Below are 26,119 nucleotides of genomic sequence, written 5' to 3'. Positions count from 1 at the left end.
TTGTTTCCAGTCTTTTATTTAGTTTTATCTATATTATATTTGAAAGATGATAATTCTAAAATGTCTATATAATACTAAACCTCCATTATGAAGTTAGGAAAAGAATATTTACATTATCATTAAATTTTATTACAAACATAGAATTTTACAGTTGACCCTTGAACAACACGAGGGTTGGGTGGACCAATACACGTGCAGTCGAAAATTCAAGTATAACTTTACAGTCAGCCCTGGGCATCCAGGGAGTCAACCAACCTCCAATTGTGTAGTATGTATTTATTTTTAAAAATTCATGTATAAGTGGATCCCACATGGTTCAAACCCATGTTGTTCGAGGGTCAACTGTGTATTGTTTTTTATATTAATTAAGAAGAGGAATATAACGTTAGGATACTTCAAAAATTATATCTGTGTATAATTCTTCAAAACTTGATGTAACAGTACATTTTGGAATTGAAAGGGACCTTAGAGTTCATCCAGTCCAGAAGTAAAAAACTGGTGTCCAAATCTCCGTAACTCAAATAGATTTGTTGGTTTTCACAGTATTCACAGTTTTTAGAATTTGAAAGATTTTAGCTGTATAAGCATTCACTCTATTTGGCTGCAATCCACACTATTCCCTAATATTAACACCTTGCTGCTTGAGGCATTTACATGCCTACCTGGCTGAGTAAGGCATCTCTGCTCAATACTTCACTTTCCCTTATTTCCTCATTGTACAGACAAAGGAACCTGGAAATTGAGAATAAATTTATTTATCTCAAATTATTTAACTTCTAAAATAGAGCCAAGCCTCTTAAATCACAAGATAATGTTGCTTTCTACAGCTTTTTTTCTCCTCTTAGAAGACAAGATAGTGTATGATTAAGTCCTAAAGTATTTGGTGCAGCCTGTCAGAAAGAGGAACGACCAATGTGGGCTGAGACAGTGCGAGGAATACTTCAAAGATGTTTCCTGGACACTACCCTCCTAAGGACTGCATCCTGAGTATTCATGAGTCAGGAGCATTCTATTCTATCCTGATCTATGTGTTATTCTTTCTACACAATGGGGGGAATCATGAATATTCTTCTGTCCAGAGCTGGCAAAGGAAATCACCGAGGGGCATTTTGTACATGTTGAATAACGGTACCTCATAAGACTAGCTAATGTTTAGATTCCTCCAGAAATCCCATTTATACACCCCTATTAGCAAAGGAAGAAGGGGCATAGAAGCCATGAGCTCTCTCGTTGGATCCTAGACAAATCTCTATGACTCTCCCCAATCCAAATTTAACTTCAGCCACAAATTAGTTGGAACATTACCCCACCAAAAATACTAAAGATACTGAACCGAACAAAGCCTAATGGTAGAGTGTTTTGTTAAAAATAGGATTTAATATCAATTTGTTGAAATGACTGGGTACTGAGCTATAATCTCTCCATTCCCACACTATCTCCCTTAACTTGTTTTATATGTTTTTCTCCATAGTGCTTGTCAGATTGACATATTTTATATTGATTTTATTTGTTCCCCCCCCGGGGGGCAGTAAATTATTGGGGCAGTGTCTTTTATTCACTGCTTTATTCCCTTTGCCTGGAACAGAGCCTAACATACAGAAGGCACTCACATATGAATGTTGAATATTGAATGCTATAATACAGTAATCTTGATTAGAAGGTGTCATGTCTTAGGTTTTCTTTTTTAATCCTCAGGTTCTAGCACAATTCTTGGTTCACAGTAGGTCTTCAGTAAATGTCAACATGAAGTAAATAGCCAAGAGGTTTTTTTAGTACATCTGTTGATCATTTTGTAATGCTTTTTAAAATTCCCCTGATGATATTTAGATTTACTCTTACAGTTCTTAATTGGGGACAGTAATATCTGAACTTGGGTGTGCCCTAGGTCTTGTTAATGAAAAATATGCAATACAGAATGGTAGATAATTGAATCAGTTGTTTGCTTTTTGATATGTACTTTAATATAGTGAATACATTTAGACTAAAACTTCACTGATTTTTATTTTCTTTGACTCATAAATGTCTTCAGAATTTTCTGCTCAGAATCGTTCTAGCATCCATTATTTTGTATTTTTGTAAAAATGCCAGTCATTTCTGATTGATGAAATATTGTCTTAGATAAATTTGCTGAACTTTATGTAGAATATGATTATGTCTTCTTTCCTCAACTTTCATTTCAAGCAATTACAAAGCCGACACTGAAACTTGACTTGAGAAGGAACCCTAGGGGTTTTATTTTCTTGTCATTACATGTCTTTGCTATGATTTTCTCTGAGACTAGAATTAAACACTTGCTTAAACTGATAAAAAGAACCAATGAAAGCAAAGATAAGTCTCTAATGTATCACTTACTTCGATTGATCCAGGAGTTGGTTGTTGTCCTACAGATTTTAGGGGATCTATATAAGTAACTAAAATTAGGAATCTTTAAATGCAAATGACATATAATACCGAAAATTACCCCCCAAATTGTTTTATTCAAAGATAAGTAGCAGAAATATTTATACATTTGAAAAATTAGTGTAGAAAATACTTCCAGTTGTAACCATAGTGGAATTTTCCGTGTTTTGATAGTTCTTTACAAATTTAATTGATTTTCTTCATCTGGAATGTTAGATTGTTGGAGAAGCTGTGTGAATCATGCTTCGTATTTATAACTGGATAAATGTCTACTTGTATATAAGCACTTTCTCGCTGATGAAGACGTATAAATGAGAAATGGCACTATTGATAAATTCATTTTGCACGTATTCTATGTTCTTGCCTGTTTAGCCACCCCCCAAAAAATGGGGATCTGAGATTCCCTCATTAATGGGTTAATATAATTGGTGAATTCATAGATTAAAGCTTGATTCAAATAATTCTGGAACTTCAGATTAATATATAAACAGGTTATTGTTAATTTATAATTCATTACAGATAACTTCCAAACTGCATTCAGATTTTTTGGATAAATGCCATTACGTACAAGAAATGCCATAAAAGAGCATATATAAACCAACAAAATCAAATTCCATCACCTACAATGAAAATCAAACTAGAATGTTTTACAGTTAACCAGTAGCACCATAATTCTTGGCAAAATGTTTAGCCGAGATATCCGCTGTTGCTGACATCTTCATCTAACACTTTCTGGTGGTGTTGCCCTTAACTTGAAGGTTGTTAAAGTCTCTTTCAGTGTCAGTTTTTCTGTTGATTATAAAATGGTTTTAATTGTTCTTCCCATCTCTTTAAATGGCAGTCCACTGCAATAATACATAATAGTCAGAACTCTGTAAATTTTTTTACTGAAGTATAACTCACAATGTTATATTAGTTTCAAGTGATTCATCGTTTATATACATTATGAAAGTTATGATCACCATGATGTCTAGTTACCATCTGTCAGTAATTTCTAATATACTTCTAATAATTTCTAAGATACTTTGTATCTTTTTGTGTGTGTCTTAATCCTTATTTCCTGCTTATGTACAAGAAGGCACAACAGATCAGCAGGCTTCTCAGAATACAATCCAAGTACTTAGAACTTAAATACTTTGCTACCCTATTTATCTTTTCTTTCTAGATTTTTTAGCATGATAATTAATAAAAAAGACAAATACAGCTTCGATATGAGAGGAAAATGTTTAAAATGCCAATATTTACATTGTATAGAGTATTTCTTTTTCTCTAAAGCACTTAAAATAATAAGTTTAATTTTGTAATGTTTAATAGTTAACTCTTAGCCCTTTTTGAGAAGAGGCATACTAGTTAAAGTTTAAAAATAGAATTGAAAGAATTTTAATTGGTTCTTTTAAGCTTGTCTGTTTTCTTTAAACATACGTCACAATCAGCGTGTTATTTATCTGAAAAATACTTTTTTTGCCAACATCAATATTTTATAATTATAATTCATTGTGAGTTGAGTGACAGGCTAAACTTGGCATTTTTGATTTTCTAATGGCCACTTTTTTTTCCTGGTTTTATTGAGATAAAGTTGACATGCAAGTGCTGTATAAGCTTAAGGTGTGCAGCATAATGAATTGACTTAGATACATCATGAAATGATTACCACAGTAAGTTAATGAACATCCATCATCTCGTTTAGATACAAAATTAAAGAAATAGAAAATATGTTCCTTGTAATGAGAACTCCTAAGATTTATTACTCTATTAGGAACTTTTGTGTAATGTAAGCAGTGTTAATTATATTTATAATGTTATACATTACATCCCTAGTATGCACTTATAACTGGAAGTTTATACCTTTTGACTGTCTTCATCCAATCCCCCCCCCCTTTTTTTAACTGCCAGTAGTTACCAATATTTTTTTTTTTTTTTTCCGGATGCACAGGCTCAGCGGCCATGGCTCACGGGCCCAGCCGCTCTGCGGCATGTGGGATCCTCCCAGACTGGGGCACGAACCCGTGTCCCCTGCATCGGCAGGCGGATCTTCAACCACTGCACCACGAGGGAAGCCCACTAATATTTTTAAGTTACTATTAAAATGGAGTAATTACAAGACAACTCCACAACTCCTCTTTCACCTTCCAGTTTTAATTTTCATTTGTGTATTTTAAAAATTTACTGTTTATTAGTAATAAAACTGTCAGAAAAAACGTAAGCAAAAGAAGAAAGACAATCCACCACCATATATATACATAAATAAAGTTCAAGAGAATTAAAATTCATTTTACATTACAAGCTCAAGATTTTCTCACTACTCCTAAAGTAGTAATACTGAAATTCTTCCCAGGTCGTCAGAATTACAGTCTGCATAACTTGAAGTGCAATAAATATTGACTCGTGTAATTAATATTAAGGGTCAGAGAAAACACCAGTAGTAAAGGATTTTTGCATAGTAATTTGTTTTTTGGTTTTTTTTGCGGTACACGGGCCTCTCACTGCTGTGGCCTCTCCCATTGCGGAGCACAGGCTCCGGACGCGCAGGCTCAGCGGCCATGGCTCACGGGCCCAGTCGCTCCGCGGCATGTGGGATCGTCCCGGACCGGGGCACGAACCCGTGTCTCTTGCATCGGCAGGCAGAGTCTCAACCACTGTGCCACCAGGGAAGCCCCATAGTAATGTTTTTTAAAGACTTACAGGAGAGTTATTTCCCAGTCTTTCTGCCTAAACTACATTTTTTAATGATTAAAAATACTGATATATAATTAGCTTTTTGTATTGACACGGGAGTTTGCTATAAGGTACATTCCAGTTTCAGAGATGTTAAAATGTATTCTAAAAGTGCCTCCTAGAAAACCATAATTCAAAAAGAGTCAAGTACCAAAATGTTCATTGCAGCTCTGTTTACAACAGCCAGGAGATGGAAGCAACCTAAGTGTCCATCATCAGATGAATGGATAAAGATGATGTGGCACGTATATACAATGGAATATTACTCAGCCATAAAAAGAAACGAATTTGAGTTATTTGTAGTGAGGTGGATGGACCTAGGGTCTGTCATGCAGAGTGAAGTAAGTCAGAAAGAGAAAAACAAATACCATATGCTAACACATATATATGGAATCTAAGGAAAAGAAAAAAAGAAGGTCATGAAGAACCTAAGATGGGAATAAAGACACAGACCTACTAGAGAATGGACTTGAGGATATGGGGAGGGAGGAGGGTAAGCTGTGACAAAGTGAGAGAGTGGCATGCACATATATACACTACAAAACGTAAAATAGATAGCTAGTGGGAAGCAGCCGCATAGCACAGGGAGATCAGCTCGGTGCTTTGTGACCACCTAGAGGGGTGGGATAGGGAGGGTGGGAGGGAGGGAGACACAAGAATGGGAACATATGTATATGTATAACTAACACACCATTGTAAAGCAATTATATAGCAGAAACTAACACACCATTGTAAAGCAATTATACTCCAATAAAGATGTTTAAAATAAATAAATAAATAAAAGTGCCACTTAGATGATACTTAAATAGTAAGCATAGCTAAAGAATTATAATATAGTTCAGTTGATTTTAACATGTTCCAAACTGGTTGTAGTGACAGGAGGACTAAGACAGAAACCCACATATGATTGGAAAATAGTTTTAGGCTATGCATTGTATAAAATAGTTTTAGGCTATGCATTGTATCTCTTTGCCTAACTAGAAGAAACTTTCTAAATTAGACAAAAGCTGGATAGCAGCCCTCCTCCTGCATTCTTAATGTTTTATTAAGCTAGTAGGTAAAAGGGTAGAGCAGTGATTCTCAACTGAGGGAACATCAGTTCTGCTACACTGTATTGAGCAGTAGCCCAGACCATTGCTGTTATACTTGTTTTAAAAGCTATCTTTTATTGATTATTACTATGTGTAAGTACTCTTGAGGGAAATCACTGCATTTCATTCTTTAATTAGTGGAGCACATACTATATATGTCAGTCACTGTTTGAGGTTCAGGGATATTATAAAACAGACAAAAATTGTTGTTATTGTGGAGTTTATGCTCTTGTGTATCCATCTCACAACCTTACCATGTAGGCATTACTGTCTCCATTTTCCCTGTAAGGAAAGGGAAGCTCTGAAAGGTTTCATGACTTGCCAAGGTTATACAGAACGAGGATTTAAAACTTAGGTGCTGTGAACCACTATGCTATGCTGTCAAAATTGTCCCTCTTTTGGAGTTCAGTGAAAGAGAACAGTTTGTTCTCAATGTTTCAAACAGCAGTTATCACAAATCCCTTTGAAATTCTGTTATAACTCTACCCATCTTAAAATTGTGCATGAAATTTTTAAAACAGAAGTAATGGTCATTGCCAGTCAGTCAGAGTTGGCATTCATAATGAAATCCACGTTTTATCCCAGGCTTAGAATATGTAGTTTTTCAAAGCCGGTGTAGTAGAAGGCACAGATTTGAAAAACAGGTATTAGTTCAAATCTTGGCTTTCATACTGCTAGACTTTTTTTTTTTTTTAAGGAAAATAATATCCGTAGCCTTGGTATTTATTAGGATTTAAATAAAAATATTTTGGTCGTTTGTCCATATTAGGAAATATTGGCCAAAAAAATTAATGAAAGAATGACTGTTCATTTGTGGTTGTTACTTATTAGTGTTCCTTGTTAGAAAGCTGCTTATTGGTAAGTTAGATGTGTTTTGTCACTATGTTTTTAAATTTGAAAGTCTATTGATGACTTTCATATTTCCTTCTTCAAAATTTGAAATGTTTTCAATTTCCTGTGATCTTAGAGATCTGCAGTAAAAATTCTTGGTTGAGTTACTAAAATTAAAACAAATTGATAAGCATTATTTATAATATCCACAAGCTGGAAACAAACCAAATGTCCATGAGCGGGTGAATGGATAAAGAAAACATTACTTATATCCATACAGTGGATCTGCTTTTTATCAATAATAAAGAGATAGAAGGAACACAAATTACTGATAGAAGCAATAATATGGATGAACCTGACTCATTCTAGCAACAAATAATACTCATTTATGGGTAAATGAAGCAACTGGGAAGTAGGACCCCAGGCATCGCATTAAGAAATGCAGTTCACATTGTTTACTTTTTTTAGTCAGTATGTACAAGTTTCCTCACCCATAGGCCCCCATTTCTTAGAAAACAAAGACCTTTGGGTTTAATTTTTCTTTCTAGCTTGTTTACTTTATGAGGATCTCTGAAAATGCTCAACTATTGTAGATTTTCTAATTTTCCATTTTCAGTTTCCTGTTCAGGTCTGAGCCCATTTACAGAAAGAAGGGACATGTCTCCCTTTAAAATTTCCTGAAGTCAATTTTTATTTTGTTTCCTATCAAGTAATGTTCATTTTGTCTACAGTATTAAATGTTGACCAATCTACCCCTGAAATAGTGTATTTCCTAATAAATAGGTTTTTGTTCTCTCAAGGCCAATTTTTTTTTTTTAACAGGCTGGGCTGTTTCAATCTGGTCTTTACTATCCTGCTGCTTTTAACCTTTTTTCTCTATGATGAAATTAAATAATTAGTAAGTAAGTTGGGATTCTGTAACAAATTTCTGTCAGTCTACCTGAGATTTAGAAAAATCTTTAAGCATAACTCTCAGCTAAATTCTAGACCAGTCTTTAAGTTCAGTTTCTATAGCTCTGACTTCCACTTCAGCAATTTAAAGAGGCTGTTGTTTAGTATAATTTTTCCTTTGCTGAGAAACCCCCAAGAAAGGTAGTTCATTTCAGAGGTATGGGTAAGGAGCAGATGGAAAGAAGGGTATTGTGGATAGTATAAAGAGACAATGATTCAGGGAGGGTAGGTTTCCAGAGGTTTGAGCAGGGGAGTAAAGAGAGACAGTCTTAGTCGTTTTATTTTGAGGCTTCAGAATACCAGTTAGAGAAGTTGATTAGTGAATGTTATTTTTGTCTCATAATTTTTCTATATTTATAATTCCTCTTAAAGTATTAATTTTGACATTTTAAAAGTTGGCCGTAAGTCCTGTTGTTATGTTGCAGTTGTCAAAGTCACCAATTTTGTAATTTACCAATGTAAGTGCAAGAGTCAAGATTATATTGGAAGTTTATAAAAGACACAGAAGTTTTTCCTAGAAAAGGTATGGCCTTGGCAAATAAAGAGATCACTAGAGTCAAGAAAACAGTGTCGGGGTAATTAAGTGGGAAGAGGCACATTGGGAACTGTCTGGGTAATGGAAGTGTTTTAAATCTTTTTTTAATACAAATTTTCAAATATTTATTTTGCTGTGTCGGGTCTTAGTTGTGGCACACGGGATCTTCCGTTACGGCGTGCAGGCTTCTCTCTAGTTGTGGCATACGGTCTCAGTAGTTGTGGCGCGCAGGCTCAGCTGCCCCATGGCAGGGGATCTTAGTAGTTGTGGCGCGCAGGCTCAGCTGCCCCATGGCAGTGGGATCTTAGTTCCTCAACCAGGGATGGGACCCACATCCGCTGCATTGGAAGGCGGATTCTTAACTGCTGGACCACCAGGGAAGTCCCTGGAAGTGTTTTAAATCTGAATGAGGGCTGTGTTTGTGGTTGTGAGGGTATTGGCATATGCCAGAACTTATTTAACTGTATGCTTAAGATCTGCTTGTTTTACTGGATGTAAATTATTCCTAGATAAAAATGACTTAAGAGTGCTTAAAATTTTTTTTTCCATTGGGCCTTTTTTTTTTTTTTTGGCTGTGTCAGGTCTTAGTTGAGGCACGTGGGATCTTTGTTGCCATGCGCAGGCTTCTCTCTAGTTGTGGTGCATGGGCTCCAGAGGATGCAGGCTTAGTTTCTCCAGGGCATGTGGGATCTTAGTACCCCAACCAGGGATAGAACCGGCATCCCCTGCATTAGAAGGTGGATTCTTAACCACTGGACCACCAGGGAAGTCCCCATTGAGGCATTTTATTTGCATGTTTGTATTACATCCCTAGAAGAAGAATCCCAGGATTTTCTCTCCTGTGTTTTTATCTTGCTTCTTCATGGTCCGTGATGCCATCTGGAGTTGTCAGCTCAGTGAAACCAAACTGATAGGACAGGAGCAGGTTTTTCTGCCATTTTTCTAGATCTTTGAGTTGCACATCAAATCTAGGGACTGATCACTTCACACTTGTTTGACCTGCCTGTGAGGTTCACAACAGTTTTCCCAGCCCTGTGATAATTGATTTCAAATTCGCTAATGTAACCATGCTTCATTATCACAGAAACTGGATGATGACTTGGGAGCATGGCCTAATAAGAACCTGGCACTTGCCTCTCCTTTCAGCATTATTGATGCTCTTGAGAGCATCAGCTAGGACTTTTCGTGTGCACCATTATATCAGCACAGAAAGATGGCAGAAAGAGTTTAAAATTTTCTTTTAACAAATGTGTCCTTACAAACAGATTCTCAGGTTCCCTGATCAAGCAGAAGTTAGGAAGGTGCCCCATAATAAACCCCATGGTTATTGACCTTGTAATGCTGTCATGAAAGTTTAAGTGACCCGAGGTGAAGTTTGGCCCATCACTCAACTTTGCCTGAATTGGTCACTGATGTTACTCATCTTTAACCTTTAGTGCTTGGGGCCAGTTTGAATTGCATTGGAGGCTCTCAGGCCTATGCGTCCATCCATTCCACATGGAGCACTCCCTTATTCAGTGAATGGAAACAAGACAATACAGGACAAAACAAAACATGTGAGACAAAATTTTGAGCAAGTAGATGAACAAAAGCAAAGCAAGTAGCTGAAGAATTATAAACTAATGGCAAAAATATTTATCAAATAGGACACTCCAAGCCAAAGCCAAAAGGCTTAATTGCCTTATACAAAAACCTACTTGGTACAAATCCTAGGGTAACAAAGTTAGCAGTGTGAGCTCAAGCACTGATTGGAGCACCTGTCATTGTTGAGATTGACTCATCTGATAGGAAAATCAAAGAACAAACAAGTTGGACACAGGCAGCCCATTCAGTACACTTGTTTGTCTAAGGGCATCATTTGGAATGATGCCAAATGAGGGTCTTAGGTTGACTGTCAAAGAATGAGAGACCCCATTCAATATATAAACCTAAAACACAAAGCTGAAATTATTGATTACTTAAGGAAAAGCTATCCTGGTCTGATACTGCCTCCCCTGAGCAGAGCACATTGCTAGTCTTATAGGGTTTTTAGGGAATTTCAGAGTCCAAAGATTCACAGACTTTCAAAGGCAGGAGTGAGTTAATGTCAACAAGTAAAAGTAGTGTCACTCAAGTGAGGCAATTGCTGATTGGTTGGCATATTGCTGCGCTCACTGAAGTGAGTCTTTTTTTCTTTTTTTTTTTTTAAGTTAATGATAAACAATGACAAAGAAGGCATCAAAAAGTGACACAGCCCAGCCACCTAAAGGATAAAAGATGCAGGGAGATGAGTCTAATTTTATTTGTGTTAAAGTTAGTTGGTTTGCTCTTTGGGGTGTTTAGGAAATTTTTGTCCCCAAAGTTACCATATTCCCTCTAGATGGGTTCAGAAACAAAAATTTATTTGAAGGCATCTTTCATGAGAATCCTAAGTTTATTTTTAAATATTTCTCAAATATTAATGTAGGTCCATGTGGTTGGCTACGGTGTGCATGGAACTGAATAGAGTTATCACCTAAGTAATCCTATTTTTTTTTTCTTTGTGGTACGCGGGCCTCTCACTGTTGTGGTCTCTCCTGTTGTGGAGCACAGGCTCCAGACGCGCAGGCTCAGCGGCCTTGGCTCACGGGCCTAGCCTCTCCGCGGCGTGTGGGATCTTCCCAGACCGGGGCACGAACTCGTGTCCCCTGCATCGGCAGGCGGACTCTCAACCACTGCGTCATCAGAGAAGCCCTATAATTTTTTTTTTTTTTGACATTGGGCTCTTTAATCAATTTGAAACTTAGTTTTTTTTTTTGGTTTTGGTTTTTGGGTTTATTTTGCAGTACGCGAGCCTCTCACCGTTGTGGCCTCTCCTGTTGCGGAGCACAGGCTCCGGACGCGCAGGCTCAGCAGCCATGGCTCACTGGCGCAGCCGCTCCGTGGCCTGTGGGATCTTCCCGGACCGGGGCACGAGCCCGTGTCCCCTGCATCGGCAGGCGGACTCTCAACCACTGCGCCACCAGGGAAGCCCAACTGTCATTTCTTGATTAAGAAGGTTTAAAACCTATTCTGGTGGCTACTTTTACACCATGGCCACTGGCCAATTATTTTTCTCTAGGAATGTGGGAGCTTTGTGTTCTCATGTTGTTCCCCACCCTGAAACTTTCGGGATCTTTCTTTCTTTCTCCTTAGTGTACTGAAATTTTCTAATGATGAGCCTTGGTATGGATTGTTTCTTTTCAGTTTTATTTTGTTTTGATTTCTACCATTTTAGCATATTGAACACTCAGGAGACTTTTTCAGTCTGGGCTTTCGTGTTCTTGAGATCTTCTGATTCCTGACCGTTTCAGTTTCCTTGTGCCACCCCATCTGTCTCCTGTCCCCACACCCCACACCCATTTCAGGAATATATATTTGGTCTGCTTTCTCTGCTAACTCACTTACCATTTATGTATCTCAGAGACGAGCAAGTTTTTTCTATAAATGCCACATAGTAAATATTTTAGGCTTTGTGAACCAGGCAGCCTCTGTTGTAATGACTTAGCTCTGCCATTACAAGATAGCAGCCATTGACAATACACAAATGAATGGGTGTGGCTGTATTTCAACTAAACTTTATGTACAAAAACAGGTAGTGAGTTGGATTTGTCTGCAGACCCCTCCCCTATCGTGTTCATCTTTACCAGAATGTTAGCTCACTTGAGGCCAGGAATTTTTTTGTTGTTCATTGGGTATATCCTTGTACTTAGTAGGCACTCAACTACTTGTGACTCAGGGTTGCAGATGGTTCAGAAAAGGGGGATAACATGTCTATCACTGCCATCTTATAGCTAACAGAATGCCCCTTAATGTTGTTTTTCAGCCTTCCTCCCTTTTTTTATTGATGGAGTATATATTTTATTGTAATTGAATTTAGGATAGGGCTAAAAGTCACATCTATAATTCTGCAGTTTCTTTCCTCCTCTGATGTTTTATAAAGGGTACCACCAGTAGCATCCTTTAGTAAGTCTGTTTATGAAATGCTCCATATTAATATGGTATAGTAGTCATTTTAAGTAAATGCTTGAATGTCTTGTTTATATAAGAAGGACATGAATACAAAGATAGTACTTAAGAATTCTTTTTTTCTTTTCTTTTCTTTAATAAGGTACTAGATTTTACAAGTTTGCACCATGCGTGAGTATAAGCTAGTCGTTCTTGGCTCTGGAGGTGTTGGAAAATCTGCTCTGGTAAGACATTCTCACTGTACCCAAGCTATTTACTCCAAGACGTGTTCTTTTTCTGTTGAGTTTTAGGTTTTGCTTATTTGTCTTTATTTATTTGTTAAGGTGAAATCTCATAATGATTTTAGAAGTAATATAATATTTTTCTTGTAATTTAGTCAACTTTTAGTTGTATCTGGGTAGATCTTATTCTCTCTGGAACATGGGTTCCAGACCAGAATACGGTTTGGACTAAGTACAGAAGGGAAAGAACACATAAAGAGATTTAACACAAAGAAGTATATTATGCCAAAGTGAGTCCGTTCTTTAACTGACTGACTTTCAGCGCATATAAATGGGTGTCTGCATTTCAGAGCCAGACAGGAATAAATTTTGGTCCATCTCATTGTGAGTTGGCTTACAATACAAATTTTATGTTACAAAAATTAAATGCACCTTATATAAAAAAATTTTTCAAAGATTACCTTTGACTGTCCCACTGTGTTTTCTGTATCAAGAAATAGTAAAGCAAGAAAGAAGACACAACTTGACAGTGGTGGGTGGGGAAGGAGAGAAACTTCGGGGAAATAACTTGATGCACAGTTCAGAGTTTAGCAAAGCCCCACAGTAAGATAGATTGACCATCTTACTTTGCCACTTAAGATAAACACCTAGCACAGAATTTGACATGCTTGGATCAAACTGAGAAGTGTGTACAATGGGGCATGAACTGCTTTTTCATTTGTAAATATATCCAAAGTAATGGGGAGGTGTTGTGAGTGTGCACATATGTGTGTACACAAGATAATTAGCCACTTTCTAACTAAAATTCAAATTTAAGCCCTTAGGACTGAAACAGGAGCCATTTAACGATTTTTCAATATATGATCTCTAAATTTAGACTTACCCAATAAGGAGCTTGGTAATTATTAATTTTTTTTTAAAAAGCTTTCTAAAGTAATTTTCCCACCAAATGCGTATCTTCAAATATAGTTGTGGTTGTTTTTTTAATCAGTGGTATAACTAGCTATATGAAGTCAATACTTTAAAATGTGCAGAATTGAATGTGTTATTTTGGGGGGAGTATAATGGTATGTTAACTTTTTTCAGACTGTACAATTTGTTCAAGGAATTTTTGTTGAAAAATATGATCCTACGATAGAAGATTCTTATAGAAAGGTATGTTAACTTTAGAAGACCTTATGCTTTTGACTTACTATAAATATAAATTCTTGTTTTTAGCTTAATAATTATTAAATGTTGTTTACAGAGTAGGACGAAGAAGCAGAGTTAATTTATAAAATTAGTGGGGAGAGATCACACCTGATTATTTCCTGGCATTGTGTGTTTACCAGCTTGAGAATCTTAAACAGTCACTCTTGTTCTCTGTCTTATCTCTCGCTCTCAAAGAATTTTAAGTTTATACTGAGCACAAAATTGTAATTTGACACACTAACTTTAGAGCTGGGCCATGCATTTCAAGTGGTAGCTCTGTGTTTCTCTCCCCTTCCTGCCCCCCAAAGACTGAATACTCTCAGGCTCCCTTCTTTTTAATATAAAGATGTAAGTACAAAAGTCTCCCTAACCTTCCTACTTACAACTCCTTGAGAAAGTTCCACTACTCGTAATAGTAGAAAGGTTTATTTCTGTCCATATGTTCACTTGTACAACATGTGACAGTAAAACTATAAATGCACAGAGATTTTTTATTTAGCAGGGAGAGAGTTATCCCTCCACCTTGACATAGTGGCCAGTCTGGCCCCTGCTGCTGTGCAGACTTTGTGTTTCCGTTCCTCCCTGTGTCCACAGTCTACCAAAACAAACTGGAAACCCCTTTCTGCACCCCAGCAGTGAGGCAATATTACTCTTCTTTCCACATGTATAATTTTGTTCCCTAGGAAATGTTAGGTAAAAAGGGTAGCAGGGATATATAATTTATTTGATAGCTCTCCTCTGCTTCCTTGCTCCTAGAAATTTTGTTGTTCCAATATGGTGAAGGGGATGTGGTTATCTAGAGAAATGAAGGTATATCTAAAGTATGGGAGAATTGAGATAGACAGTTACTTCTGGTATTATTGGAACTATTACTGGTTTTAAAATAATTTTTTTGAGCTATTTTGAAATCATTTCCTCTCCAGATTTAAGTGCTGAGTGATTAATATTGAGGTTGGATCTTGTGTATTTTGTATCAATAGATATCCTTGTGTTAAATTCAGAACACATGGTTTTTGCACCTAATGCAGTTTGGGGGTCAGTAGACCTGTTTTCTAGCTATTTTTTTCTCCTGTTTTTGTTAAAGTGAGTATTGCTTGAAATTAGTTGTGAAGTTGCTGTAATCTGTGTCTCTGTTTTAAATATCATATTAGCTGTTGGGTATATTAAAGTAGTCTTGTATATGTTTAAAAAAATGAATATCTCTTTTAATTTTTCCCCAAGCAAGTTGAAGTAGATGCACAGCAGTGTATGCTTGAAATCTTGGATACTGCAGGAACGGTATGTAAAACAGAGTACCAAAGTATATGCACAGCTTGTGCAGTATTGACCTTTAGATGCTAGTATTCTGTAGACAAACATTAGTTAAGCTTATTTAAAAGTACTGCTTGCATTAAATCTTAAAGCTGTTTTCCTTATCCTCTTGAATTCTCCTTTTCTTGTGTGTGTGCTTTGCCATTGCAGTGGGTCATTTATTGAAGAAATAAGTAGAAATTTTGTATGAAAGTTTTCATAGTCCCACTAGTTAACTTTAAAACAAGTTAAACTGTATTACCATTTATTAAATAATGTGGAAAATAATATTAGAGTATACATTTATTCCTCAGTGGCTGTATGAAGTATTTTGAATGTTATCTTTCCTCCTTCAATATATTTACAGACCAACTAGATTTGTTGGTATCTGAAGGTGAAGGGAAAATTTGTTCTGGATATGTGGTATTCATTCAGCTAATGTTTGAATACCTGATATGTGCTGTGTATTATATTCTTACACTCAAAGGCTTACAGTCTAGTGAAGGAGGAAAAGTGTGGGAAAATGGCAAGATACAGGTAACGTGCTGGTGGCCCCCATAGAGCTAGAGCATTGTGAGCTAGCTCTGGGTAACGTGGTGATTTAATTTGGGTGGCCTTACACAGCACATTATGATATATTAAAAAGCTGCCTTTAGCATTTGGACACAGGACATTTCTGTTCCACTTGAGTATATTTACTGCACATAAATCTGCTCTGGTGTATTATTTTTAAGTAAAACACTTATTTCTTGAAATACTGATTTTTTTCAAATAGCCACAGGCTGTAATTTTAAGAGATGTTACATAACACTACTGCATTCTTCTTTGAGCTCTAATTATAGACTTCGAAAATTGTCAAATTATGTGTCAAAACATTTTTTTTAACATTATTGTTTATTAATGATTCTTTCTTTCTACTGTAGGAACAATTTACAGCAATGAGGGATTTGTACATGAAAAACGGACAAGGCTTTGCATTAGTTTATTCCATCACAGCACAGTCCACATTTAATGATTTACAAGATCTGAGAGAACAGATTCTTCGAGTTAAAGACACTGATGATGTAAGCTGGCTTCGCAATAAATAAATATATTTTGTTTCAAACCCTTATTATAGTGATATCCAACTTAAAGGTTTGAATTTAAATCCAGTTTAAAGTTAATGTATTTGGGGGGCTTTGTTTTTCAAAAGCTTTTTCCTTGTTGGGGAAAAACATATCTTTAATACTATATATAACGTAAAAAGTGAGAAATACCCTCCTCTCCCCTGTGTAAAATAAATTTTATACCCTTTCTGTTTCTAAATCATGCATTTGGTGGAGAAGAAGGAGAGGTGTTGGTGGCAAATATTACTGATAGAGCATATGATCTGGCCACATTTCTGGCAGATTTACGAGCCTTTTTAACAAGAATCAAAACAACATATGAACAGATCTCAAGCAACTATGACAGAAGGAGCATAATGATAATAATAATTTTTAAAGAAAGGCAACAGATATATTCGATTCTAATGTAAATTTACATGCCCCTTCAGAGTACACCATAATGGAGTTTAATCCCTTCAGGAAACTTCACATGGATTATTTTAATTCCTCATCACACTATATATAAATATAAATATAAATATATATAAATTCATCTTGCATCAAATTGATCTTGCATCAGAATCACCTGTAAAGCTGGTTAGATTGCCAGACCCCACTCTCAGAGTTTCTGATTCAGGTCTGGGATAGGGCTTAAGAAATTGCATTTCTAACAGATTTCCAAATGGTGTTGATGCTGCTGGTCTGGGCACTTCACTTTTAAGAACCACTGTACTATGTATAGTTTAATTATAGCAAATATTTCCAGAGCTTGAGGGCACCTATGGGAAATGCTGCCATTTCCTGGACTTCTAAAGCAGGAGAACTTTGGGGGACCCTGACATACTTACAGCAACCTTGGTAAAGCTGTTTGTTTACCAGTGTCTCTGGTAACTACTATGGTTTTCTGTCAGTTGCATTAAACAGGTATTTATTAATATAATACTATATATCTGTTCCTTAAAAAGCCAAAATTCTTGATTTTCTAGTTCGGATTTTTTCCAAAACTTCTTTAGAAAGACAATCTCTAAATGATTAATAGGAGTTTTGCAGCATAAGTATTATTTTTCCCTGTAGTGTCCTTCTAAAATTACAGACATCACATGTATCCAAACACGTGATTAATATGGTCTAGATTTTTAGTAAATTAAGATGATTTTACTTTTTGGCTTTTTAATATACACTGTGTAAGAAGCTAAAAGTTCTGCTTTGAGGGCTTTCCAGATTTCTCCTTTTTGTGTTATGAAATTGGGAATGAGTATTTAATAAATACATGTTAGAAAACCAGAAAATTTTAAATTGATTTATGTCCCTTGGAGAAGCATTTTAAAATTTTGGAATATATTGGCTTTTCATGGTATACCCTTTTGCACTTCCTTTTAAAAAGGTTTTGTGTTTTGCTTACTATAATTAGTTAAAAGTCCACTGTGAGGGACTTCCCTGGCGGTCCATCAGTTAAGACTGAACTTCCACTGCAGGGAGCACGGGTTCAATCCCTGGTTGGGGAACTAAGATCCCGCATGCTGGCCGAAATAAAATAAAAGTCCATTGTGTTATAATTTTAAGGGTTTTTCACCCTCTTTTATAAGTAGATCATAGCTTGTTTTCTAAAAAAATTTCACGTGAAAAGTTCTTAAATTAACATTGTCAAGGCTTTCATATTTAATTGTAAATTTTATTACACATTATTAACTTAGCATTTTTTCTGGCAGAGTATAAAAAGTAATCCTCAGGAGAAACATTTTAATTTGAATTTTGATTTGAATTTATATTGCATATTTGTTTACTTGTTTTTACCCTTTTTAGGTTCCAATGATTCTGGTTGGTAATAAGTGTGACTTGGAAGATGAAAGAGTTGTAGGAAAGGAACAAGGTCAAAATTTAGCAAGACAATGGAACAACTGTGCATTCTTAGAATCCTCTGCAAAGTCAAAAATAAATGTTAATGAGGTATGGTGAAACAGAGCTCATGATTTGGAATTTAGCATTCAAAATTAATGGAAAATAATGAGTCTATATTAACACAACCCCAGGTTAATTTGTACTCAGGGTGCTTTGTTGATCATATAGGCAGAAGTCTTGTGTTAAGTAAATGCATGTTAATAAGCAATAGTGCTCTTTGAGCCTCTTTATTAAATACCTGGTACAGTGGAATTTACTGTAAAATGAAGGAAGACTGGACAGAAAATAATAGGGGTGGGGAAGACAGATTAAGTCTTCAGGTATATGAAGGATGTTATGTAAAAGGCAAAGACAAATTCAAAAAGGCATGAATGGTTGTTATCTTGAAGGGACTTAAAATAATGTTGTAGAGTACGGATACATAGAGTTGAACAAGAGTACATAATTGTTCTCTTTGGATGGTGGTAAATGTTCTGTCTGAACTAAGATCCCTGCAGTTCCTTCAACTCCGTATTTATTTTAAGGAGAACGATTTTTAGCGCTCCCAAAAAATAAACAGAAAAGAAGTTGGCGATTATAAGAATACCTGGCTTTACTCTCATTCCTTAACTGAACAGAATATTTGCTTTCTGGGGAAAAGTTCATGGAAAGTTCAATTTTTTCATTTTACTCTTTCACTTTTAGTTCTTTGGGGGCTTTTTTTCCCTGTAAATTCTTAAAAAAATTTAATATGTTTGCAGATCTTTTATGACCTAGTGCGGCAAATTAACAGAAAAACTCCAGTGCCTGGGAAGGCCCGCAAAAAGTCGTCATGTCAGCTGCTTTAATATACTAAATGCATTGTAGCTCTGAGCCAGGTATGTTGATTTATCTTTTCCTCTGTTTTGTGTGTTTGTTCCCTCTAATTTTTAACCTCAACTTTATTAAGGGTTAAGAAAGCAAATATAGGATTTTCTTTTCTAAAAGAGAAATGGTTACTTCCTTTTTAAGATACGAGTTAATATGATATCCTAGTAATTAAAATAATTATTTCATTTATATATCATCCTCAGAAGTAAGGTATTCCACATAAATGAGAATTCTAGATGAGTTTATCCAGTATATATACTCATGCCTCAGTGGGTCACTGGTTTGTGTTGACAATACAGTGGTGATGAAAACCAGTCTTCTCTGCTTTCTTCTTTGTTGCCTTAAGGTAACTAAGGTCTAGTTGGAGAATTAGACAAACAATTGCAAAATATGATAAATGCTATTGCAGAATAAGTCCAGCATGGTACTGATAATAAAAAACCCCTGATATATTATGTGCCAGGCACTCTTAAGTACTGCCTATATATGTTAATTGCACTCTCACAACAATCCTGTGAGGCAGAATTATTATAATTCCCATATTACAGATGAGTGAACTGAGGCACAAAAAGATTGTCACTTGTTCAAGCCCTGCAATTAGTGAATAGCCTAGTCAGAATTGAATCTAGTGATCTGAGTACATCGCTCAGAATTTGAACTGTGGTCTGGCTCCTAAGTCCATAATTAGTCACTATTATGGGTGCTATTGGAGCATTTAACTGGGGCACCAGACCAGTCAGATGTGAACTGTGGATTCAGGGAAAGTCTGTCAGAGTGAGATACATCTAAGTCGAAATCTGATGGATAAGTAGAAATTGTGTAGGGGATGAAGAGTTCCCAGGAAGAGAGAACCACAAATACAACCCTGAGATGAGACAGCAAAGGAAAACTGAGCATACAACATTGTAACATAGTTTTTGAAAACAGTCATATTAAATGAGTTAATACTTGTAAAGCAGTTAGTTCAGTGCCTGGCACATGGTAAACCCTTACCTATTAGCTGCTGTTTGCCAGGTATTGTTAAACCATATCTTACTGTACTCTTATCCTTGGGAACTTTGAATGTTTGTAGCTCTGCTGCTTCCTGTGTTAAATGGCCCTATGCTACCATAGAACTCTGATTCTGTATCTCTCTAGAGTTTTGGTCCCTACTCCCCATTTAAGGCTTTCTGTTTAGAGATACAACCTCTTACTTTTTATATCCTCTCATTTCCAACCACGTGCCCATTCTTAGCAGCACACATGTGCCTGAGCTCACACACTCCCATCTGTCCTTTCCAATTTGCTACATTCAACCTGCTAAGATTTAGGAAACTTAGAAAACTCATTCAGACTCCAAACGAGGGCTTAAAGTTCAAAGCATTTGTGGAAATTACTTCATCAGCTACATCTATATTAACAGCCTTTCTGAAGCTTGCAACAAATCTGATTCCCAGAAAACCAGTTTAAAAACAAAACAGAACAAAACATTTTTTTAGCCCAGGCATGTGTGCAGAAAATCATCCAAAGTTAAATAAATAAATGACAGACCCGTGAGTTCTGATTTTACCTTCTTTACATCACTCAAATTTTTTTAAGTTTAATTTGGTATGATTTTAGTGTAGTAACAGCCTTTTCTGACATCTATCTTAGAGTTGTTAGAATCTGTTTATGTAGAATTAAAAAGTATATAGCTGTCAACTGTAGAGAGCCTTCGTGAAATAAATTCTATCTTGTTCACTTCTCTGCACCAGCTTTTTAGCCACTCTTATTGGAAGAGTAGGGAAGAAAAGTCTTGATTTTATAATACTAGAAAGCCTGGTTAGATGTGCATTCTGTATTCGTCATGTAAGCCTATGGTTGTAATTTACACTTACAGATCAGCCATTTTGTTAATATTGATGTCTGTTTTATAATCCTAATTCTAGTAAAGGTGACCTAATGTAAAATTTTAATATGGTGGTTTTTTTTTTCCTTGCTTTTAATCTTTGGAAGGTAATAAAAAGAAATTTGTATTAAGGTACACTCAACTTACATTTAACTGACTTTCAAGAAGGCAGCAGAATAGATGAAGTCATTCCAAAAAAGATGAAAATGTCTACCCATGCTTTGCTATGAATCGTGGTACCTGGTCATAATGTAATGACGAGGATAAGAGCCTGTATTATATTTATTTCTGACACTTTAGCACTGTTGTCTTAATATGTCCTTTGGATCTTTAGTGTGCTGTTTACACCCCATGTTTTCAATTAATTTAATTTTCTCATTTTGACAGGTCTGAAGAACTGTTGCCCAATTCAACAGTGCCAGCATTCCAACTTTGTTAAACCTACCAACATCTTAAATGGACTTTCTGTGGTGGTACCCTTTAAGAGGCAGATGAAAGCTACTACATCAGTTTGCACATTCTAATCACTTTCCAGTATCACAAGAGAGATTTTTACTTATATAATAGTCCTAGAGTATGCAGCTGGTAAAACCAGAGGCTACAATCCAGTATTACTGCTAAGAGACATTTTTCATCCACCAATGTTGTACATGTATGAAAATGGTGTACTGTATACTTTAACACGCCCTATACTTTGTATTGGAGAGTACAATAATGTAAATCCTAAAAGCACCACTATTTTAGCATAATAAAAGAAAGTCCAAAGAGCTCCTATATAGACTACTCCAGATAACTTCGCTTCTTTGATACTTGTAGCTTATTGTAATTTTTTTTAAGAAATTCAAGGTCATTATCATTGTATTGTACAAATAAGCGCTTTGATTAACACAGCTATATAGTTTTTTTAATTTTTAAAAACCTGTGGAGACAGTGATCTTGTCTTTAAAATATGATAGTCCTTTCAGTATAATGTCTTAGATTAAAGACGTTGCCTTTAATATCTGTTGGGAAGGAAATGTCCAGACTTTTCAAATCTTTTATTATATGTTTCCTTTTTTGTTTACATAGGGAACAATGTTTATAGTTGTGTGTACAGTGGGGGTCTACAACAAGAAGTGTATATTTTCAAACAATCTTTTAATGATTTAACAACTTTTGTAAATCATTTTCAGGCTTCTGCAGCTGTAGATTCTCACTGTGAATCCCCTGCTTGCTCATGCATAAGTGTATTTGCAATACCAAATATACAGGTTTAGTATTTTTGCCTGTTAGTGATTGTTTCACATGTGTAACGTTTTGGTTGAGATGTTAAATGGTGGACGAGTACTGTGGATGTGAATGTGGGAAGTAATTTTAATCATGTGTAATTGGTCACAAGGCCTAAGTTGCAGTAACTATGGCTGTTTTATTTAACAATGCCTTGTTGCTTTGTATGCATTAACGTTTGGGTGTAAAGATTGTGTGTCTATCCAACAGGGAGCCACAGTATTTAAATTGACCAACCTAATGTTACAACTGCTTTTGAGGTGGCCAAATGTAAACTAAAAGCCTTAATTAAAGTGGTGCAATTTTGTATAACTTAGCATCAGTAGTTCAATAAATTTGGATTGCCATGCAAGGGCTTGCATTATAATTACTTGCCACTTGAATGTGTTTTGTGTAATGTTTAACAGTGCTAGTAAATAAATATGGGTTTAACTTCTTTTTAAATGGAATGGGTGCATTTTGCATAGCGTGGTTTCATAATTTAACATTTGGGCAGACTCATTAGTTACAGAAATGATGAGAGAAAGAAGTCAGATATTGTTCTTAGTATTGTTTGAATATCCACATAACCATCTTTTGAATTTTTCCTTTGGAAAGAATTTTGTAAATCAAGCAATATTACTTATGAACGTATGCCTTCTGGGCAGTGTTCAGTAGCTCTTTGAGGTATAGGAGGAAGAATTGAAAATACTTTGGCAGGTGTTAAACTTAGATTTTTTTTAAAACAATAGGGCGCAGTTGTACCTGTGGTCATAAAAATCTTTCAGTGAAGTGGACTCAAGTACTACTTTCTATTTGTATAATGAGTGTTTGTCTTAGATGTGCTGTAATTCAGTTCTTTTTTGAAATCTGTAAATGAATCTTAACTCAAACTTTATCAAAATATTTTCCAGCCACTGAGCATATTAGCAATTAACTAGTGATACCATCTAATTTAGGGATGTCTGCTAATCCCCTAAATACTTGATATTTGAATGGGACATTTAAAAGCTTTCATTTTAAAAAGAAAAATGTCTTATTCCTTACATACTTCACTCACAGAGTTCCATATATTAAAAGGTTCCATGTTATCTAAAGAAAAAAATGTTCTCTCAGAAACCCCACTTAACTAAGAGACTTGTTTTGGCAGAACTGGTTTTATTTAAAGTCACTGGGAGAAAATTAAATCTGCCAGAAGTGGAATTATGGAGCACTAAAATCACTTCAATTTATTATGTCCTATTGTTAAATCCATTTGGCCCTCTTTGAGGGCACCACCATTAATTCAGTTACCTTCATAAATGTTTGTTGCCTACAAGCTATGTGCCAGGCTCTGTTGTAGGCTCTTAAAAACAGATAAATATCTAACAGATAAATTTAGTAATTTCTTGTCAGCCATTTATTCTAGGTCTGAGGATAGAGCAGCAACCAAGATCAACTTAGGACCCTGCCCCCTAGGATTGATACTTTACTTTGGGGTTTCTCAGCCTCAGCACTGTGGATGCTATATGCTAGATGATGAGTTCTTGGGGGCTTTCCTGTACATTATAGGGTTTTTAGCAGCATCTCTGGACTCTACCCACTAGATGTCAGTAATACCACCCCTGCCTCCACGTTGAGACAAGCAGAATTGTCTCCACACATTGCCAAGTGTCCTCCAGTTAAATTCAGGGAAAGGGGAGAGGGGTGTTGAAGGGCAGAATTGCCCCAGTTGAGAACTGCTGATCTGGTGGGAAACAACACATTAATTACAGATGAGTGTTAGGGGTACAAAGCAGACAGCTTAGGGCGTCCCTGGTGGCACATTGGTTGAGAGTCCGCCTGCCGATGCAGGGGACACGGGTTCGTGCCCCGGTCTGGAAAGATCCCACATGCCGCGGAGCAGCTGGGCCCGTGAGCCATGGCCGCTGAGCCTGCGCGTCTGGAGCCTGTGCTCCGCAACGGGAGAGGCCACAACAGTGAGAGGCCCGCGTACCACACACACACACACAAAAAAAAGCATACAGTTTACTATAGTGAATAAGAATGGGCCCTGGAACCAGATTTCCTAGGTTTCTAATCCCAGCTCTGCCACCTCCTAGCTTGTGACCCTGGTTAGTTTCCTCAGTTGCTTTATCTGTAAAATGGGAATGATAGTAGCATCTACTTCACAGGAGTTAAAGAGAGTGAAGTACATGGCCAGTGTCATCCTCCAGGTCAATATTTTTGTTGCTTTTTATTTTGTATTTTGCTAACAGAAATGGGGCTGTGGTTTTGGTAAAAAGCACCATTGTCTCCCATACAAAATAATAACTGCAGCTTAGGAATGCAAATCATATGTAGATTGACTTTTCTGGTACTTAAATGGACAAAAATATTAAAATAATTAAGCCAGAAAACTAATGAGTCCCTTTTTATGTCCCCAAGGATACTTGGAGAAAAGCAAATTTTTGGAGAAAAACTGGTATTTCATGTAATTTTTCTAAAAAGTGTAAAAACCCTGTTTTAACTTTCATGTTGATTCAGTTCTTTTTCTTAAATATATAATCTTTACCACACATGGATATTATGAGTAGGAAGTTTTAAAACCTCTACTTATGAGAATAAGTTTGCTTTGCTTTTTTTAAAATTGTCTCTAGATGTGGGGCAGAAAGCTTAGAATCAAAACTCATTACTGCAACATTTTCTCTTCTGGTTTGTCTGTGTCTTCATTGAATTTAATCCCCATGTATTATTCTGCCACTCTTTAAATCATGGAAATGTTGAGTTACTGTATTTTATAATTAATACTCCTACAACCTTATCTTAGAAATAATCATAGTGTTTGCAGTCTTTTTTTAAAAATTTTAATGTTATTTTTTGGCTGCATTGGGTCTTTGTTGCTGCACGCGGGCTTTCTCTAGTTGCGGTGAGCGGGGGGCTGCTCTTCATTGCGGTGCGTGAGCTTCTCATCACAGTGGCTTCTCTTGTTGTGGAGCATGGGCTCTAGGTGCACAGGCTTCAGTAGCTGTGGCACTCAGGCTCAGTAGTTGTGGTACGCAGGCTCAGTAGTTGTGACACACAGGCTTAGGTTTAGTTGCTCTGCAGCATGTGGGATCCTCCGGGACCAGGGATCAAACCCTTGTCCCCTGCATTGGCAGGCGGATTCTTATCCACTGCACCACCACCAGGGAAGTCGCAGTGTTTGCAGTCTTTATCTCTCAAACTAGCAGTGAGCTTTAACAAATTGTGACTTATAAGACTCAAAAATTTTTTAATCTGTTCTATAATTTGTTACAGTGCATCAGTACATCTGGTATTTTATGTGTGTGAGAGAAGTGAAATAGAAAACAGAACTAAATTTCTGTTCCCTTAACTGACCATTGAAAGAAGAACGTATGAGTCCTTTTTATGATATTGATGATACTTGTCAAAATTCTAAACCTATTAATGGAGCAACTAAGTTTGTAGGCTTGACATTAATTTATCTTTGAAAGGTAGAAATAAAATACTTATTGCTGAATAGGTCGGTTTTCTAAATGCTGCAGAAGTAATCCATATGTTGCACATACTTTGAACTTGTTCCCTTAAAACACCCTTTTTGTGGCCTATAGATTACTGACCTTAAAAATTAAAGAGTTTTTCCAAAATTAGGGATATCCACCTGATTTTTGTATCTTAAGAATCAACAAACACATTCAGTATTGCATATTTACCATGGTTCAAGCACTGTTCACTATGCTAGTGTGGATACAGCAGGGATGTTCTCATGTGGAGCTTACATTCTATTGGGGGGGAGGGGGGGAGTCAAGAAATGAGCAAAACTCAATTGGTGTAAAACAAACTGTCTCAGAACTTTCTGTTTGGGACAACTTAATGCTTTTAGAAAAGCATGGTATCGTTTTTAATATGTATAAAGATGTTATCATTTGTAGGCAGTTAATTTCTCTATTCTGATTTATTTGAAAGGGTGTGGAGAGAATTTTTACTGTTTTGTTACATTACAAACCTAGTTTAACCTGATT

The 26,119-nt window shown here is 36.2% G+C and overlaps 1 protein-coding gene across 6 annotated transcripts in view; it reads left to right on the top strand.

Annotated features, from left to right (window-relative positions):
• Nucleotides 1–22,524, top strand: part of RAP1B (RAP1B, member of RAS oncogene family) — a 45,497-nt gene extending 22,973 nt beyond the window's left edge. For 2 of the 6 annotated variants that reach the window (XM_007463564.1, XM_007463566.1), the window contains exons 2-8: nt 12,632–12,713; nt 13,797–13,865; nt 15,123–15,179; nt 16,115–16,255; nt 18,080–18,223; nt 18,916–19,032; nt 21,279–22,524. In XM_007463564.1, the coding sequence (XP_007463626.1) occupies nt 12,657–12,713; nt 13,797–13,865; nt 15,123–15,179; nt 16,115–16,255; nt 18,080–18,223; nt 18,916–19,002 (555 nt within the window). In that variant the 5' untranslated portion in view covers nt 12,632–12,656 and the 3' untranslated portion in view covers nt 19,003–19,032; nt 21,279–22,524. Of the gene's footprint in view, nt 1–6,172; nt 6,181–10,246; nt 10,255–12,631; nt 12,714–13,796; nt 13,866–15,122; nt 15,180–16,114; nt 16,256–18,079; nt 18,224–18,915; nt 19,033–21,278 lie in introns of those variants that run through there. The other 4 variants (XM_007463565.1, XM_007463567.1, XM_007463569.1 and 1 more) reach the window with 4 other exon arrangements.
• Nucleotides 22,525–26,119: the final 3,595 nt, after the last annotated feature.

Source organism: Lipotes vexillifer, unplaced genomic scaffold (genome assembly GCF_000442215.2).
Source record: "Lipotes vexillifer unplaced genomic scaffold, Lipotes_vexillifer_v1.1 scaffold602, whole genome shotgun sequence".
NCBI lineage: Eukaryota > Metazoa > Chordata > Mammalia > Artiodactyla > Lipotidae > Lipotes > Lipotes vexillifer.
The sequence above is the reverse complement of the archived record's forward strand: the minus strand, read 5'-3'. Positions and strand labels throughout refer to the sequence as shown.